Source organism: Monodelphis domestica, chromosome 1 (assembly GCF_027887165.1).
Source record: "Monodelphis domestica isolate mMonDom1 chromosome 1, mMonDom1.pri, whole genome shotgun sequence".
Lineage (NCBI taxonomy): Eukaryota > Metazoa > Chordata > Mammalia > Didelphimorphia > Didelphidae > Monodelphis > Monodelphis domestica.
This window is the reverse complement of record NC_077227.1, coordinates 203,237,607-203,255,891: the sequence shown is the minus strand read 5'-3', so window position 1 is coordinate 203,255,891 and position 18,285 is coordinate 203,237,607. Positions and strand designations below refer to the sequence as shown.

Below are 18,285 nucleotides of genomic sequence, written 5' to 3'. Positions count from 1 at the left end.
AACTCCAAATGCCTAGTTCCTACTCATACTTAGTATGAATTCTCAGTCAAAAGGTAAGGGTTTTTTAAAAATAGCCTATATATATATAGGAAGAATCTTTGATGAAAAGTGGAAGAAGGGAACAGGCAGACTTTCAGAGGCAATTACCTTTAGCAAACCAAATTTTTAGTCATAAGAGATAAAAGAAATAAGGTGAATATGCAACCCCACCAATGGAAATGAGAAGAATCAGGGGAATTATTCAGACAACGACTAATCCTGGCTCTGGAAGACTGAGGGAGAAACTCTCATATGACAAGGTCAAAGTTGAGGTTTTCACCTCCAAGCTAACTAGCTGGGGGGGAGGGGAGAAGGGGGGAGGCAGTCATCAGATCCCACTAGGCTACCAGTTTAGGGGTTTCTAAATTCCATGTTGATAATATAAAGAAACATCCTTGTTGTTATTTGTCAGATTCACAAATATCTGGCCACCAATGTAAACAAAGAGCACTAAAATGAAACTGAAAGCTAAGATGGCTAACCCTACAGGAACAGCCCTTTGATTAGTGATCCTGTGACAGTCGAGTAGGCTTCCAATAAGGAGACCCCAAATGTGTGGATTTCTTACTGATGATGAGGCCCTCCAGATAGTTAACAAGCAGATGACGAATCCTTTTGCTCTGATTATGACATATGCAACTGGACAGAAAACCCAATGAGTTACAAGCTCATTTCCACAGAGTTCCTAGACAGGCAAGAAGCTCAGTTCAGAACGGGTAAGAGTGAGGGTCAGGCAACATCTGGGAATCTGTGCCTCACCACAAGGTTCAAATGTTGCTCCCTGATGCTTCAAAGCATGTCTTTTTAACATCAATATTCTTCTATGTTAGCTTATGTTGCTCCAATTACAGATCAACAAATTCTAGAAGACTGAAGAGAGCAGATGACTCCAAGGGTGATGGACAGATATACATGGATGGTTTCTGTTGTTCAGTTTTGCTCAGTCATGTTTGACTCTTTGTGACCACATGGACTATAGCAATTCATGGTTTTTTCTTGGCAAGGATCATGGAATGGCTCACCATTTTCTTCTCCAGTGGATTTCTGTCAGGCAATCAGAGATCAAGTGACTTGTCCAGGGTCATGCAGCCGAATTTTAATCCGGGTATTCCCGATTCCAGACCCAGTGCTCTTAACCACTGGGCCACAGCTACCTCTATATGGGTGGTTACCAATCAATTTATTTGAAATGGTATAAAAATTTCAAAGGCATTTATGAAAAGGAGATGGCTACCTCCTTTGGTTATGTAGTAGGTATGGTAACAAATGAATAGCAGGAGTATGGCGCCTTTATCCATGAAATATGTAAAGACCTGGCAAACAGTTCTCTTACTCAAAAGACTATAGGAGGATATGGACAAGAATCACACAGAAGGGGGAGCCTAGAGTATCCACATTAACAAATTAATAACAACTGTCTCAATCGTTGAGTGCACGCTCATCCAGAACACTCTCAGACCAGGCCTCTCCTCCCTCCATTGCAGACATGGGGGTATTGCTCTGCTTTGCCCCAGATGTAAACCTGCCTCCAGCTTTCCACTTCTTATGCTGTGAAGAACAAACAAATCTACTACCACTGCTTCTGAAAAGGGTACCACAATCACCTGCCCTTTGTTTCTCCTTACCATTTTTGTGATTCTCCAAATCAAAACTCCCTTCCCTGAATGTGTTATTTCATCCATTACAAGGTAATTTTCTCTGAAAACTTACTAATTTGTGCATAGCTATTATTGTCTTAGTGACACCACTAGTTGGCTAATACCTCCAAAGAGATCAAAGAGAAAAAGGATCCATATGTATGAAAACATTTATAGCATCTCTTTCTGTTAAAGCAAACAACTGGAGATAATGGAACATCTATTAGTTAGGGTATGGCTGGGACTATCAAAATGATAGAATCTTATTATGCTAAAAGGGACAGTTTCATAGAAATCTTGAGCAGACTTGTATGAACAAATGTCAAATGAAGTGAGCAGAACAAGAAGAACATTTAATACCATGTCAACATTGTAAAGAAAAACAATTTCGAAAGGCTTAAGAACCCTGTTCAATGCAATGGCTAACAGCAATGTCAGAGGACCCAAGGAGCAGAATTAGACATATATTTTTTTGCAAATGCCACAGATGGCAAATGTATGGATTTGTTTTGCTTCACACCTCTTATTTGTTTTAAGGACTTTGTTTAATGTGTTGGATGTGTTAAATACTTTTTTAAAAGGTAAGCTATATGTAATAGATTAATGTTTTTATACAGTTAAAAGAATCCCTTTTTAATATTTTGTTTGACTATGAGAAAGTTCTTTTTGATGTTCATCAAATTCAGGATAAAAAATATTTTTAAAAGAATGTAATGTCCTTGAGGGCAAGGTCTATCTCCCTTTTGTTTATTTCTAAACTCTTACTTTTGCCTTAGAATCAATACAAATCATTTTTATAGTTTCATTCTTGGGTTTTAGCAAAGTGCCTGGCAGGTAGTAGGTATCTTTTCATTCATCTATATAATCCCCTCTCCCCACCCCACAGTCTTATTTTCTATCTTATAATCAATACTATCAATTTCAAGGTAAGAGCAGTAAGGGTGAGGCAATTGGAGTAAAACAACTTGCCCAGGGTCACACAGCTAGGAAGTGTCTGAGGCTAGATTGGAACTCAGGACCTCACATCTCTGGGCCTGGCTCTCTATCCACTGAGCTACCTAGCTTTCCTATGCTTCAAGGGTTACAAAGCTCCTTTTTTTTTTTTTTGGCAAAGCAATTTTTATACATTATTCTCAACTGATCTTTATAAGTATCTTGTGAGTTAGACACTAAATACTATTAGACTCTTTTAAAAATAAAGAAATTCAAAGGAGTTAAATTATTTACCCATGATAGCTTAATAGCCTGGAAGTTAATAACTTCCAGGGGCAGGATTTGAACCCAAGCCTCTCCCCCCAGTTCTAAGTCCAGTAGTCTTTCCACTCTCTCCCACAGACCCACTGAAGTATCTCCACAAAATGCTGAACTGGGGTCATGACTGAGATACACACTGTCACAGCTTTTCTTTGAGAGAACTGGCTCCAGAGGTCTTCATTTTCTCTTTAAATAACACAGTCTTTGTTCATTAATTAGTCCAGGTATATTCTAGTACCGTATGAAGCAGCTGGAACATCAATGGAAAAATGCCCTAATACTACTACCAAGTGCTATTAATGAAAAAATCTAGCTGAGAGCTAAGCTCTATCTGCAGGGTTCTCATATTAAGTACCAAACACACTATGCGAGGGCCGAGCTGTCAGGTACGCCAGTGTGTGAGGAACTAAAGTGTCAATTTGGGGTTCTGACAAAGTGACACTGACCTGTTTAAATACCTTGATATGTTCTGACAGTAGCAAACAAGTTATATCAATCCAATAAGGGAAAAGCCAATATTCATTTTTTCCTAAAGCAATTTTATTTTCCCAATTACATGTTATAATGTTCACATACATTTTCTGAAGTTATAAGATCCAAACTGTCTGTCTGTCTGTCTCTCTTCCTTCCTTCCCCACTCCTGGAGATGCATGCAATTTGATCTGAGTTCTACAAGTGTTATACAAAACATACTTCCATATCGGTCATTATTGTAAGAGAATCCTCATAGAACAGCCCCCATCCCCCAAACACAAATAAGCTAAAGTGAGAAACAGCATGCTTTGATCTGGACAAAATATTCCATACTGAAGCTCCTGGTAAGGGGGATGGAAATAAATGATGTGGCTTCTACTTTCCCCTCATGCTCCTCACTCAGCAAATACTCTTGAGACGAGCTGGGGTAGGGAGGATGCTCTCACCTTACATGGGCCACAGCAGGCTCACTGGGAGGGGAGAGCATTTTTCTCTCCAGGATCCTGGGCTCCAGGCATCTGGAATCTTGGGGATAAATACCCTTTTACCACCACAAGGGGATGCTCTTTCTCTGGATAAGAGAACTTAGAGTGGTTCCCTGAGATAGGGCAGTCATACAACATAGGGAAATTATGTCATAATAGCCTGAATTGGGTTAATGTTCATAAATAACAGGTTCTCCTTAAGCAGTGTTGGCAAATGTATTAATTGTGGCACTTTCATTGCTTCTGCCGTGAAACACAATCATATATTAGCTTAAAGCAGACCCTGGACCTTACTTACAAAAAAGCCCATCTTGAGGAACTATCTGATAGGGGTTCACAACATATACAATTAACATATACTTATGAAATTCAAGCAGGAAAAATTTTCCTAACAGGCAGGAATGACTATAATAAAGGCTCAATGAATAACACAAGCTCACATTAATATAGCACTTTAAGGATGACAAATGCTTTCCCCTGGGAAAGTGGCCAGTACAAATGCTCACTGGGGGTGAAGCAGCTTGCTAGCAACTGAGTGTCAGAGCCAGAATTCAAATCCAGGTCTCTTGTCTAACTCTGAGTCAAGTGCACCATGCTTCCCCTCATCATTAGAGATTACTTTGAGAGCTCCCTTCACTTCCCCTTCCCCAGACCCTAACATGAGACTCAACTCTCCTTAGGCTTTATACAAAGTATTGAAATCTTCTAGTGCTGGGGTGGCAAACACATGGAACATGTGCTAGAAGGGGAGAACTCAGAGCCCTCTCTGTGGGCACACACGCCATCACACTGAGTTTGCCAGAGTTGTTACTAGAAAGCCCCTCTCCAAGCATGCCTGAGGATATTTCTCACATCACCTGCTTCTCTAAAAGGTTCACCATCACTGCTCTAGTGCTACAGTTCTTAGACTTTCTGATTTTGGGAACCCTTTCAACTTTTGTTTGTATGCACTATAATCTATCAATTAATCTTTCTTTCTTTCTTTCTTTCTTTCTTTCTTTCTTTCTTTCTTTCTTTCTTTCTTTCTTTCTTTCTTTCTTTCTTTCTTTCTTTCTTTCTTTCTTTCTTTCTTTCCTTCTTTCCTTCTTTCCTTCTTTCCTTCTTCCCTTCCTCCCTTCCTCCCCTCTCTTTCTCTTTCTCTCTTTCTCTCTTTCTCTCTTTCTTTCTTTCTTTCTTTCTTTCTTTCTTTCTTTCTTTCTTTCTTTCTAAACCCTTACCTTTCATCTTAGAATCAACACTGCATATTTGTTCCAATGCAAAAGAGTGATAAGAGCTAGACAATGGGGGTTAAGTGACCTGCCCAGGGTCACATAGCTGAGAAGTATCTGAGGCCAGACCTAAAATTAGTACTTCCTGTCTCTGGTTCTCATTCCACTGAGCTACCAGATTGCCCCCTATATCTATCAATATTTACTTTATTAAAAATTAAACTTGTCTTTTAAACATATTTATTAATTTATTTAAAACAATACCCCCCAAATGGTCTTAATGAACAAATTTCCAAAACTTTGCTCCCTACTTATGAATGCTTGCCAAAGTAATATGCTAAAGGGAAATTCCAGATGACTAAACAAAGTTCTCCAATTATGATCTCTGATCTGGATCTTCATGGAAACTCTCACTAAAGGAGGTATAATCTAGTACCGAAATATACATCTCCATAAAACAAAAATCACCAAGGGGAAAACTGTCTTAGTTTCTTGACCTGCCATGGAATTCTGGGATTTGAGATGAGCCTGCAATGATGCAACCACAGCCCATTGTTAATTTGTGCCTCAGTTATACTGCCTTACGGCTTAGACTCAGACTAAGAGACAAAGAGAGGAAAATATAAACTTCCCTACTAAATCTGAGGAAATCTCAGTCGCCTTTTCACCATAAACCCCATAGCTGCAAGGCAGTAACCAGCTGCATTTGTATCAATTTGGATCTGGGTCTAAAGAAACTGCCATGTAACAGGAATTCCAATTCACTTCTGAAACTTAAAAGTGACAAGAAAAAAATGATTCTGGATATGACCATGAATTGATTCTAGGTGACAGAGATAGAATAACCTTATGGGCTCACTTGAAAATTCTAGGTGAGAAGCAGAGGCTTCCTTGATCAAAAAAGCCCACCTTTTATAGAGAAAGTCATCTTATATCAAGAATGACATCTGAAAATCTTTGGGAGGGACACTCCCAGAGAAGTCAAGGGAGGCCAAAGGACTAGTCATTTAGATGAGCTGAATCAACCCTGGTGATTAATGAGATGCTAAATATCTCAGTCAGACAGTTTTCACCTTCAGAACAATGGCCTACCTTTCAGCTACTGCCAGCAATCGCTCTGGCCGGAAAGTTCCCTCCGTATCAATGTACATGGCCTTCCCTTCACCACCACCTCGATCTATGGGGAGCTAAAGAAAATGAAAAGTAAACAATAGTAAGAATAAAGTACAGCCAAGAATTTCTGATATTTGAGATTAAATTGCCCAAGGCCAACCAACAACTATGGCTTACCTTGTTACAATTGTTAAGAACCACATATACCTTTTTTTTTTTAAACCCTTACCTTTCATTTGGAATCAATACTTTGTATTGGTTCCAAGGCAGAAGAGTGGTAAGGACTAGGCAATGGGGGTCAAGTGACTTGGAATGTTTCATGACCCAGCCCATACTGAAGAATTTGCCTAAGAAAATCATAAAAGGATTTGTAAGGCACTTTAGCCAGCACAGAGGATCATCATTTGTTCATAGTTAAGGAATTGATATTATGTTACTTGACAGTGACAAAATAAAGTTTTTATTGCTAGTGGTGTTCTCTCTGTTTTGTTTTGAAAACTCCTACTTACTATCTTAGTCAAAATTATGAATCAGTTCCAAGGCAGAAGAGTGGTAAGGGCTAGGAATGGGGGTTAAGTGACTTGCCCAGGGTCACACAGCTGGGAAGTGTCTGAGGCCACATTTGAACCTAGGACCTCCTGTCTCTAGACCTGACTCCCAATCCACTGAGCTACCCAGCTGCCCCCCACATATACCTTTTCATAGTGGCATTGCACTTCAGTTCTTACAGACTATGACAATGGAGCATTTTTAAAATGGGCCTTAAAATCTGTTATTTGAGAACTTGTGCCTGGAAAGTTCTGATAGACTCATCAACTATTTGGTCACCAAGTGATTAATTTTTTTTTTTGGCTATGGCAACAGATGAAACCATCCCAAGGCATCAAGGAGCTAGTTACATTGTGTCAATGGAAGAAAAATGTGGATAAACAAAATCATAGATCTTTTCACTTACTGAAATAATAAATCTTGTAACATATTGAAGTATAAATATTGTTAATGCAGAGGAGATTAAGTTAGGGGCCCCATAAGAAGCAATGGGCTTGGCCATGATCTACTTCTAGACTGTTTCTCCAAAATTCTTTTTGGAGACCATTCACTTGAGGACCCTTGAATCATCCTACAACTGATTTTATGTACATCAGCTTAGGAATGTGCTAGCACTAGCTACCAACTCACAACAGTGTAAAGCTCTACTTCCCTGAGTAGAGTTTGGTAATGAGGGTCCCTAGTAGGGTTTAGAAATGTCTAAGAAATGGTAACAGAACCCTTAAAATATTGGCAGAACAGAGAAAAGTGTGGGGGTGCCACCTTAGGAAGAGAACAAGAGAGAATAGATGTCACAGAGGGTGCCATTTAGGACTTCCCCAGGGGCTACTGGGGTACATCTCTGTCCCCTTCATACCTGCCTTACAATGCTGTGGCAGACATCACAGTTCTCTAAGTCTGAAGCAGTTAAACTGGTACAAATAAGAACAATCTATGTGCTGTTTACTATCTCAAATGGAGCTTGTCTTTTTTACACAATTCCACTATAAAGGAGAGGTCCACTGCCCCATAGGGTTCTCCTGTCACTAAGTTGCTAAGGAAAGTAGAGTACCAAGAATACATTAAAAACTGCTCAGATGTGCCCATAGATCTCAGGACAACTATCCATGCCCTCTCTCTATTATTGGCAGGATGACAGAAGGAAAGAAAAGAACAACGTGGCATTGGGAGTTTATAGGACCATAGATTTAGACATGGAGAGTCATCAGTCCAAACCCCTCATTTTCTAGTTTAAGAAATCAAGGTTTAGGGAGGTAAATGATTTGTCCAAGTTCCCATAGAGTAAGTAGTGGAGTGGAATTTGAACCTAGGTCCTCAGATTCTCCAGGGCATTGTACTGCTTTCCTGGCTCTGAGACAAATCAGCTTCATGGCCAGGGCCAGGCCACTTCCCCTCCCTGAGCTTCATTTCCCTTATTTTAAAACAGGGATAATAATTCTTACACTACTCCAAAAATGTGAATAGCCATTATTATTCACTTAAGATCTTCGCATTAATATTCTTTGGAAAAAAATCAAAGGCTTAAAGTTAGGTATTCAGTTGTCTATGAGTACTCTGTTATTTTTATAGACAGGATATGTTTACATGAGAATTTTGCTTCATTTTATTGTTGGCAGACATAAGCTGACCATTCGGTAAACATTCCCAGCCTGGGATTCTGTTTATACAACTTTAGAACGTCAGCATGACATGCTTGGTTGCCATGGCAACCGTGGACAGGGTGTACTGTACTCTAAATATTTATTCTGCATGAATCCCTGTCAAAACAACGTGGGGAAAACATTACTATTTAAAAGGTCACATATAATGCCAGAAGACCTATAAACGATACCCTGGTATTAAGGGTGTCATTTTAAATGGCTTTATTTCCCCCCAGCTGCCAATTTTCAAATGGCACCTTGGGCAATGACAGGAGTGTCTATAGCTTTTTGTTCCTTTTCCTCAAGTTCTGCTAAATTATTCTCAAGGTTTTCTACCACTCTCCTTCCCTCCACCCCCCAAACCCTTTCCTGATCAGAATCACATACGAGGAGAAATAAAAATGGCTTAGCCCATCTTATCAAATGAACAGTGGAAGTTAATTATGAAATAAAATTTTTAATTTGAAGGTCAGACTGTCACTGAAATTCTCATTTTGCTGTCATCCAGGAGAAAATGATTACTTTTGGTTTGTAACAAATAAAATATTGGGGCAAGCAAGGAGGGAAATTTTCAGTTTCAAAATGACCTTTAAGTGAGCTGAAATAGCTAAGTAAGAGGTGAAGACTTACCTTTCTCATGTGGTATTTAGAAATCAATCTTATTATGTTATAGTCATATCACCAACACTTCTTGGTGGCTTTTGCACTTTGGGTACATCCATGCAGATTGTATTAAAAATGGCTTTTATGAAAACATACAATATTCATGGAATTTATTTCTCTATTCCCTGGCATATTTCAATTTAAACTATGATACAGTTACATTGACTTCTGGATCTTCCCTGTTATCAGTCTTGTCTTAAATTATCTTTACTAGGGGAAGCTGAGTAGCTCAGTGGATTGAGAGTCAGGCCCAGAAACAGAAGGTCCAGAGTTCAAATCTGGCCTCAGACACATCCTAGCTATGTGACCCTGGGTAAGTCACTTAACCCCTTTTGCCTAGCCCTTACTGCTCTTCTGCCTAGGGACCAATACAGGTTTAAAAATAAATAAATAAATTTTAAAAAATTATCTTTTACTTACGTAGGCCTGCCCTCCCAAAATACTTTGTATTTAACTACTTTGTATCTATTCTTATTTATTTATTGTGCCTATGTTTTTTTATGTACTCATTACATCCTCTAGGATAGTTTCATTCTCTATTTATATGCCTGGTGCCACAGGCACTTAATACTTGCTGGTAAATGATATGCTCTATCTTCCTAATACAGTGTAAGCTCTATGACTGTTTTGTTTTTGCTTTTGTAACTCCAACACCTAGCAAATTATCAATTAATGCATGATGGCTGAACTGAACATTACTGCCTGAATAATCTTCCTTTCAAAAAGCCCTTTAATCATATTCCTTTTGTTCTCAGAAACTCTGAATGGCTTTCTCCAACCTTAAAGCAGAAACCCAAACTCTAAAGGCTAGCAGGTCTTCTGCCACATCACCCAGCACTATACATGCATGGTTGGTAGAAGGAACAGAAGTTGAAGATAATGTAATTTCTCCTAAAAAGTCCCCAGTTTACTGATGAAGAAATGGGTTTAGTGAGGACAGGCAGGTGGATATTAAAAGTAATTTATCTTGGAAGACTTGCTGATCTTAGTAGGCTAACTTCTTGGTGGGTGATATTTGTTTTTTAGAAATACTCAGTTTCATATGGCTTGCCTGGTGGACCTCAAAGCAAAAGGAGATGCCAATGTTAAGTTCATTCCACCTCTTTCTCCCTATCTCTGGGGTTTTTTTGTCCCATAGCTGCTGAATCTGCCTTTGTCTCAATTTCCTACCATGTTCCTTAGCATAATCTTCATGGAGTCAAAAAAGCCCATTCAGGTCCACTTAGAAGAAAGTCAACTTTTATACTAACAAACCCAACTCTCCTTTTATTTGCTTTGGACAGAATTTACTCGGTTTATAATTAATTTACATCTCTAAGCATGATGTTACTAATAACAAATATTGTATTATCATCCCCTTCTGATAATTTAGGGTTGTGGGATCATTGGATTATAGAACTATAAGGAATCTTAGATATCATTCCCAGTTCAACTCTGTCATCTAACAAATAAGAATACTGAGGCCCAGAGACATTAGAAGGTAAAAGCTAGGATCAGAATCCAGGACCTGGCAGGAACACACTTACTCACCTGGCAAGTTACAGCCAATGTGTGACAAATTTGTGTCTTTCCAGTTCGAAATTCACCAAATATTTCTGTGATGGAACCAGTCTCAATCCCACCTAAAGGGTCAATAAAAGATACTACATTAAAAGTTAAATTGGGAATTTAGGTCCATCTAGAAGATGGGATAAGAGAGGTGTGGAATTAAGATCATGAAAATCTGCACCCATCCATCCAGGATACTTTGGTAGCCCAAGAGGCAGAGGTATGTAATACATTTAATAGCAGCCCTCAACAATTAGGTAAATGAAGAATGAAAAAGAAAGTAGTGATGGAGTAGATAAGGAAATGGGAAAAGGTAGACCTGACCAGATAGCAACTTGGAAAAACAATATTCTTTTTAAGAGTAAACAGATGCAGGATAACTAGCTCCCTGAGGAGCTTCATTGATTAACTTCTACCATATGCAGTAGTGACTCTAACCATCATAGAACTAAAAACTGAAGGGGACCTTGGAGATGATGTAATGAAATCCCTCTCATTTTAAAGATGAGGAAATTAAGGAAATAACTTGACCAAGTAGGCAGTAAGTAACAGAGCCAGGATTCAAATCCAGGTCATCTGACTCTATACAGTACCCTAAAGCACAAGATGAGGGCAGAAAAACTGAATAGGATTTTAAGCAGTCACAATATTTCAGCCTCAGGTCTAAAATGACAGTGAGAGGCTTTAATTGAAAATACTGACTCATACAAGCTCTGAATTTCTTAAAATATTAAACTATACAACTGATTTCTTTAGTTTAAAAAAAAGTTTTGTCTTTGTATCCCCCAGTGCCTATAACAGTGCCTTCCATAAAGCATTTGATAAATGACTGTTGATTGATAAAACTGATTTTCCAATAATCCCCGAAATCACAGGCATCCTGTGTTTCATATAGAATATCAGGTTCTTCCTTCCAGGATCTTTACTCTTGCACCACAGAAGTCCTCTTCATGGTCCTCAAGGAAACAGACAATCCACAGCATACTTTCAAGGATCTCCCTTTGTTCTACTTGCTATTCCCCCTCCCCTACAATAGTTTATAATACACAGCTAAGAGATTACCACCTTGGAGAAGTTTGTCGAGCTCTTTGGAGCCAGTAGTGATCTGTATAATTTCTGACCGTTGCTGATGAAATTCAGTTGCAGTGGTGAAACCCATTGGGACCAATTTAGCAGCCTCAGCCTGGCAAAAATGGAAATGGGAAGTTAAGTCATTCCAAAGCTGTACTTGAGACAAGCAGGGATATCATGGGTGGGGAAGAGAACTAATGGTCTCTCCAAATTGAAGATCAGAATGAAGACATCCACCTGGGAGAGAGAAGTGTCTCTAATTTCTTGATTTGTTTCTGAGTTTCAAAATCTATTTTCTATCTTTTGTGAGACAAGCAGAATACAAGTATTGAGACATAAGTTGTAGACACTTTAATAAGACTCTCAAAATCTTGGACATGATAGGGAAGAATCAATATGAAATACTAAGAAATTTACTGTGCTAATTGTTAGTCATGATAAACTTAATGGGCTGACAAATTATTAAAAGAAAAATTAATTTAACTTCAAATTGAAAATTCTTAAGACTTTGGAGATAAATTTTTGGAAATAAAAAGAATCTGGTAGCTATTTCATAGTCTTTTAACATCTCTCTTAACTACTCTGAGTTCAAGTTTTTATATTTTTGAAGCAATTTAAAAAAAAAAGGATTTCCAGGATATTAATGCATTCCTCAGATGGACACTGCAATAACTGTGCTACTTCTGAAAGTCTGGGGCCCAAAGACCCTAAAAAGGGAAAAGTCTTAATAGTGCACAGACAAGCCATCAATCCTGCCACCCAAAAGCAAACAACACAAGCCTGGTCCTTGTTCAGGCATTCATAGAATAAAATAGTTGACATCAATGTAAACATCTGTAAGTACAGATAGGTCAATCTATACTGACACCACAATAATTTTGCACATATTCATTTGGTGGATTTGGATTTATGCATTTAATAAAGCAAAGTGGCAATCTGATTTGCACATCTGAGGTCTTATGTGGCACATCTGAAGCTCCCCTGCTGAAATTTGCTCATTGACAGAAGATGGTGCCCAGAGATAAGGAGCAAATGCTTTTCACAGACCCCTGCTGGCCCAGTCAATACTACAAATATTCTTTTAATGAGGCACTAAGTACTTGGAACCTTTTTATTTTCAATTAGCATTATTTCAACAAACATTTAATTGATAGCAATACTAACTCCACATTTCAAGGGAAGGTAACATCTTTACACTTATGATTCAAATTAGGAATTGCTTACACTGCCTCTCTCTCAATATCTCCATCTATTGAGTTCTATTAAATAACCAAAGCAAGAACTGGAACAATGCTTCAGTATTGAAGGATCAAGAAAGAGAAATTCCTATGAAGAAGCCAAACTGTTCTTTTGATGGACACCAATGACTTTCTAACTGACAAACCTAATGACCATTTTTTTTTCAGTCTTCATTTTCCTTGACAGCAAGGAAATCTATTTACTACTGCTTGAAAGGTATTTGCTGGATTTAGTATCAGAGGCAGGCGGGGTACTGTTGAGTCTTATTACTGTGGTTCAGGCATTTCAGGTGTGTCCAACTCTTCATGACCTCATTTGAGGTTTCTTGGCAAAGATACTAGAGTGGTTTGCCCAGAGTCACACAGCTGGTAAGTGTTAGAGGTGGCATTTGAACTCAGGTCTTCCTGACTCCAGGCCCAGCATTTAGTACCTAGTTGCCATGAACCTGGAGTCAGATCCCAATTCTCTCACTTAATACCTTTGTGAATTTGGGCAAATAGCTTCCCCTCTCTTGAACTCAGTATCCTTACATGTAAAAATGAGGAGGGAAGGGGTAGACTCTCAAGTGTTTCTGTTTCACTTCTAAACCTAGGATTCTATGACTCTTGATTTTAGAGATTTCTTCACTCAATTGCTCCTTTGCTAGCTCCCTTAAGGTGAATGATTGCTAAGTTTCTATCTTTGGCCCTCTTCTCTTTCTACAGTCTATTGACAATCTTGCTCACTACCATGTCTGCAGCTATCACATCTATGCAAATAACTCCTAACCCTGCATCTCCAGGCCAGACTCCTTTCCTGAGCTCTAGCCCTGTCTGCAAAGCACCTAAGCATCTTCACCCAGATGAAGTACCTCCAATTCAACAATCCCAAACTGAGCTTATTATCTTCCTAAATCTCTTCCCCTTGACTTGATGCTAGCCAGGGGCACTAACATTTACCCAAGTTCCCAAGGTCAAAAATCTTAGCATTATCTTTGTCTTTTCCCTCTCCCCTTTACTTCTCTTATACACTGAATTGGCAAGTCCAGTTGATTCTACCCTTGTAATCTCTCTCACATCCCCTTCTCTACCCATATACCAGCCCCTTCTGGACTCTAGCATGGACCACTGCAATAGCATCCCGATAGTGGTTCCTATCCTTACTCTCTTTTTCTTCTTCAATTTATCTTTCATATCAGGGTCAGACTAATCTGTTGGAGTAGGAGGGGTTTATGTATTGATTTAATCACAACAAAAATCTGTTCTTAAGGGTCTACAGAACTTGGTAATGCACTTTCAACCTTTAAAACTAAATTTTGTTGATCTTTCGTTTTTATACCACCTTCATTTCCCCTGTTCTATCAGAGCCCATTTATTTTAACAATTTTTTTAAAGAAAAGGAAATGGCAAACCACTCCAGCATCTTTCCTAAGATAACTCCAATGAATAACAAAAAGTGATGGGGGAGGGGGAAGCAGCTCACCAGTAACTGAGCCTGACAAGCATGTGCTATGTCTCCAAAGGGGGGGGGGGGGGGAAGGAGACTGGGGACAGGACAGTATGTCTCATCTCTTCTTCATGATCAAGCTTAGTCATTATAATTAGTCTTCATGATCAAGCTTAGTCATTATAATTAGTCTTCATGATCAAGCTTAGTCATTATAATTATAATTTTTTTTGAGCTACTGATCTTTCTAACTTTTTTCCTCATACTATTACTCTTCTTTTGCTTAAGCCATACTGAATTATGCTTTATTTTACATACATTCTCTCTGCTTTCCTGCATTTGCTTGGCCTGGAATGCCTTTCTCTCATCTCCTCCTATTGAATTCTTACTTGTCCTTTAAAACTGAATTAAAATGCCATTTTCTCCTTGAAGCCTTCCAGATCAGTCATGGTCTTTCCCCTACCTAGACCTAACATGTCTTATACCTCTGTTAAGCACTTGTGTAAAATATTTATGGGTGTATCATTTCCTCCTTTTATACTGTAATCTATTAGGGCAAGGACTCTGTCTTAGATAAAGTTTCAGTCTCCCCAGATATACAGTACAGTTCTCTGAACACAGCAGGTACTTAATAAATGCCTGCTTAATTAACTAGTTTATTTAAATATATGTGTGTGCTCTTAAATGAGCATGTAGTAATCAAGTGAACTATCTATTTGATAATTTGACAGAATTCTTTCAAAGATTATGGCAGGGAAAGAAATTAAATGCAGAAACATCATGTTGATAAGGAGAATTGGTCTTAAAGTGAATATTAGTACTAAAGATTTGATTTTTAAATTATGTTTCTGAAATTTTTGTAAGGCAAAAGGGGATATCTCTGAAGTTAGAAGTATAGCCAATGGGAAAATGTTTTCATAATATAAGACTAAAATATTGATAAGCTATATGCTATATAGACATAAAATACTGAAGGAACACACACATTTAAATAAAATATAATTATTTGGAGTCATTATAACTCAAATGGACCTATAATCGTATAGATTTTAGAATGCTTTTATACAATGTGGATTTCAATCTAGCATTCTTGCCCATTCTGGAGTCCTTCAATTTCTCTTGACACCATGAAAATAGCAGTGCAACACTAAGGTTGTCTACCATTAGCCTTTACTTTCACTAAAGGCCTGCACCATCTTTTTAGTTATGTATTCATATGTATAGTTATGTATTCTAGATTTTTTTTTTACTGTTTCTTCCTTCACATTTATATTTGTTATGTTTCAGGCTGCTTCATCTCTACCATGAGCTTTTTGCTTCTAAGTTATTTTACTCAATACTGAAGTATATTGTTAGAAATGAAAATTTAAAATACTAGAAACAGGATCAAAGAGGTGAAAACAGTGAAGGGACACCAACGGGGGGGGGGGGGGGGGGGGGGGGCGCAAGCAAAATGTAGTGAAAGGTGTACCAGAGCCAATAGGCAGGTTTAAACCTACTTGCCAGTGACTGACTATGGCTTTGGGTAAACCACCCAATCATGATGGGTTATAGCTCCACCATCAAAAAAAGAGAGCCCCACCAGGGTTAATTATAAGGATTAAGAGGTAACAGATATGAGAGGAATCTTTAAAATGTAATATACTATGTAAATGTTAAGGATTATTAAGTTGCTACCTCACCTGCAGTCAGTTAGGGAAGACTGCCATTTGTCATAGTTTATTAAGGTGAATGAAACCAGGGACATTTAAATCACATTCCCCTTTCACTATCAAGAAGTAGTGCAGGCTCTAAGACCTGATTGATGAATTACACCCATACAGAACTTAATGAATACAAGATTCAGATATTAAATCAATAAATGGCTTTCTAAACTGTGAGGCCACAATACCCAGAAAGATAAGATATATTTGATGTTTTATTTGCCATTGGGAAGATTAGAGACAAGAATTATAATTATTTTGTGGTATTCTTCCCTCTTAGAGGCTTAGAGAGCTTTATGCAACTCAGACACCAAACTCAATCTATAATCCTTAGAGTATTATACTTAGAAAGCAAATTACAAGGAGCCCCAAAGGGAGGAGATAGCTTTTTCAGAACCCAAATCAACAGATACATGAGAGCAGTAAGAAGGTCATCAGAATTCCTAATGGGGAAGTTGACTGAGGGCATGGCTTATCCTGCATGGACTAATAACAAGTTAGAATTAACCAATCTACTACATTGATAGCTTTAACAACTGACACAGCCCTCAAATTCCACAGTGAATTACAAATGAAAAGTCCATTAATGCCTCCCTGGTTCAATGGAATAGTGCTTACCAGGATCTTATCAGCTTTGGCTTCACTAATGCCTTTAACATTTATTAGTTCCTTTTTTGGCGCATAGGCAACAGCCTCAACTGTGTGGTATCCAGCTTCTTCCAATTTCTTCAGGTCATTGGCATTTATGCCACATTGCTACAAGGGAAGAGAACCATTTAAAAAGGCTTTATCATTAACCCTTCAGAACAAGCACTTCCACAGAGCAAACTAAATATTTAGCCCTTATTACTTGTTTAGAAAAGCACAATATAGCTACAGAAGAAAGCTAGAACCAAGTATTAGCAATTAAGGACTGAGAAATCCTTAGTTCCAGAAGTACAGCCCAGTTAGGACACATAGTTGAAAATAAGCAATATGGTCAGTAAAACTCAAAATATTTACAAACTTAGTACAGACTAAACTTAATGGATTCAAATCTGGCCTCAGATACTTCCTAGCTGTGTGACCATCCGCAAATCATGTAACCCCAATTACCTACCCTTTATTGCTTTTCTGTCTTAGAATTCATACTAAAACAGGTAAGGATTTTTTTTTAAAAACAGAAGTTATAGGAGCAGTAGGGGAAAAAAAACAAAAAACTCCTGAGCTAGAAGCCCAGATCTCTGAGTTTGGGTGACCTCACACAAGTCATTAAAGTCTTTGGATTTTAGTTTCTTTATCTGACAACTGAAAAGTAAGAAGTTAGTATCTAGAGATCTAGAAAATTCAAATCAAATAAGATGAACTTTAATGGAGATGAAAAATTCTACACTGGGGTAAAAAAGATCAACTTCACAAATACAAGATGAGAAATGTGTAGCTAAACAGCAGTGTGCATAAAAAAATCTGGGAAGATTAGCGGGCTATAAATTCAATGAGAAAGCAGTGCAACTGAGAGAAAGTGAATGCAATTCTAGTCTTTGTCAAGAGAGGCTTAGTGTAGTGTTGTAGGAAAGGGGAGAAGGTTAGCACTCCCCTTGATAAGGATGGAAGAGGTTCTAGTAGCCTTTACAACACACATACGGTTAAGGCATTGCCACCTACTCTGTGGCATCTAACCATGTTTTTTAGGAACTATATGAACAAAATACTTTCCACACAATTACAACTAGATCTAAACAATTGGAGAAACATCGATTGCTTATGGGTAGGACTAGCTAACAATAAAAATGACTATCCTACCCAAATTAATTTACTTATTTAGTGCCATACCCATTGAACTACCAAAAAGCTTTTTTTCTGAATTAGAAAAAACCACAACAAAGTTCATTTGGAAGAACAAAAGATCAAGGATATCCTGGGAAATCATGGGAAAAAAAATGTGAAGGAAGGTGGCCTTGCAGTTCCAGATCTCAAACTGTATTATAAAGCAGTGGTCATCAAAACAATTTGGTACTGGCTAAGAGACAGAAAGGAGGATTAGTGGAATAGACTTGGGGTAAGCAAGTCTTCAGCAAGACAGTCTATGATAAGCCCAAAGATCCCAGCTTTTGGGACAAAAATCCACTATTTGATAAAAACTGCTTGGATAATTGGAAGGCAGTGTGGGAGAGATCAACACTTCACACCCTACACCAAGATAAACTCAGAATGGGTAAATGACGAACATAAAGAAGGAAACTATAAGTAAATTAGGT

General features: G+C 38.2%; 1 protein-coding gene and 1 non-coding gene across 5 annotated transcripts in view; one reads left to right on the top strand and one right to left on the bottom strand.

The window, feature by feature from the left end:
* RAD51 (RAD51 recombinase) overlaps positions 1-18,285 on the bottom strand; it is a 43,046-nt gene that overhangs the window by 9,338 nt on the left and 15,423 nt on the right. For all 4 annotated transcript variants that reach the window (XM_007480059.3, XM_007480057.3, XM_007480058.3 and 1 more), the window contains exons 3-6: positions 16,667-16,804; positions 11,676-11,793; positions 10,593-10,684; positions 6,190-6,284 (exon numbers count right to left, since the gene is read on the bottom strand). In XM_007480059.3, coding sequence (XP_007480121.1) covers positions 6,190-6,284; positions 10,593-10,684; positions 11,676-11,793; positions 16,667-16,804 — 443 coding nt within the window. The remainder of the gene's footprint in view (positions 1-6,189; positions 6,285-10,592; positions 10,685-11,675; positions 11,794-16,666; positions 16,805-18,285) is intronic.
* On the top strand, positions 17,591-17,718 carry LOC130456769 (U6atac minor spliceosomal RNA). The gene has a single exon (XR_008915811.1). It is a non-coding gene; the product is annotated as a U6atac minor spliceosomal RNA (small nuclear RNA).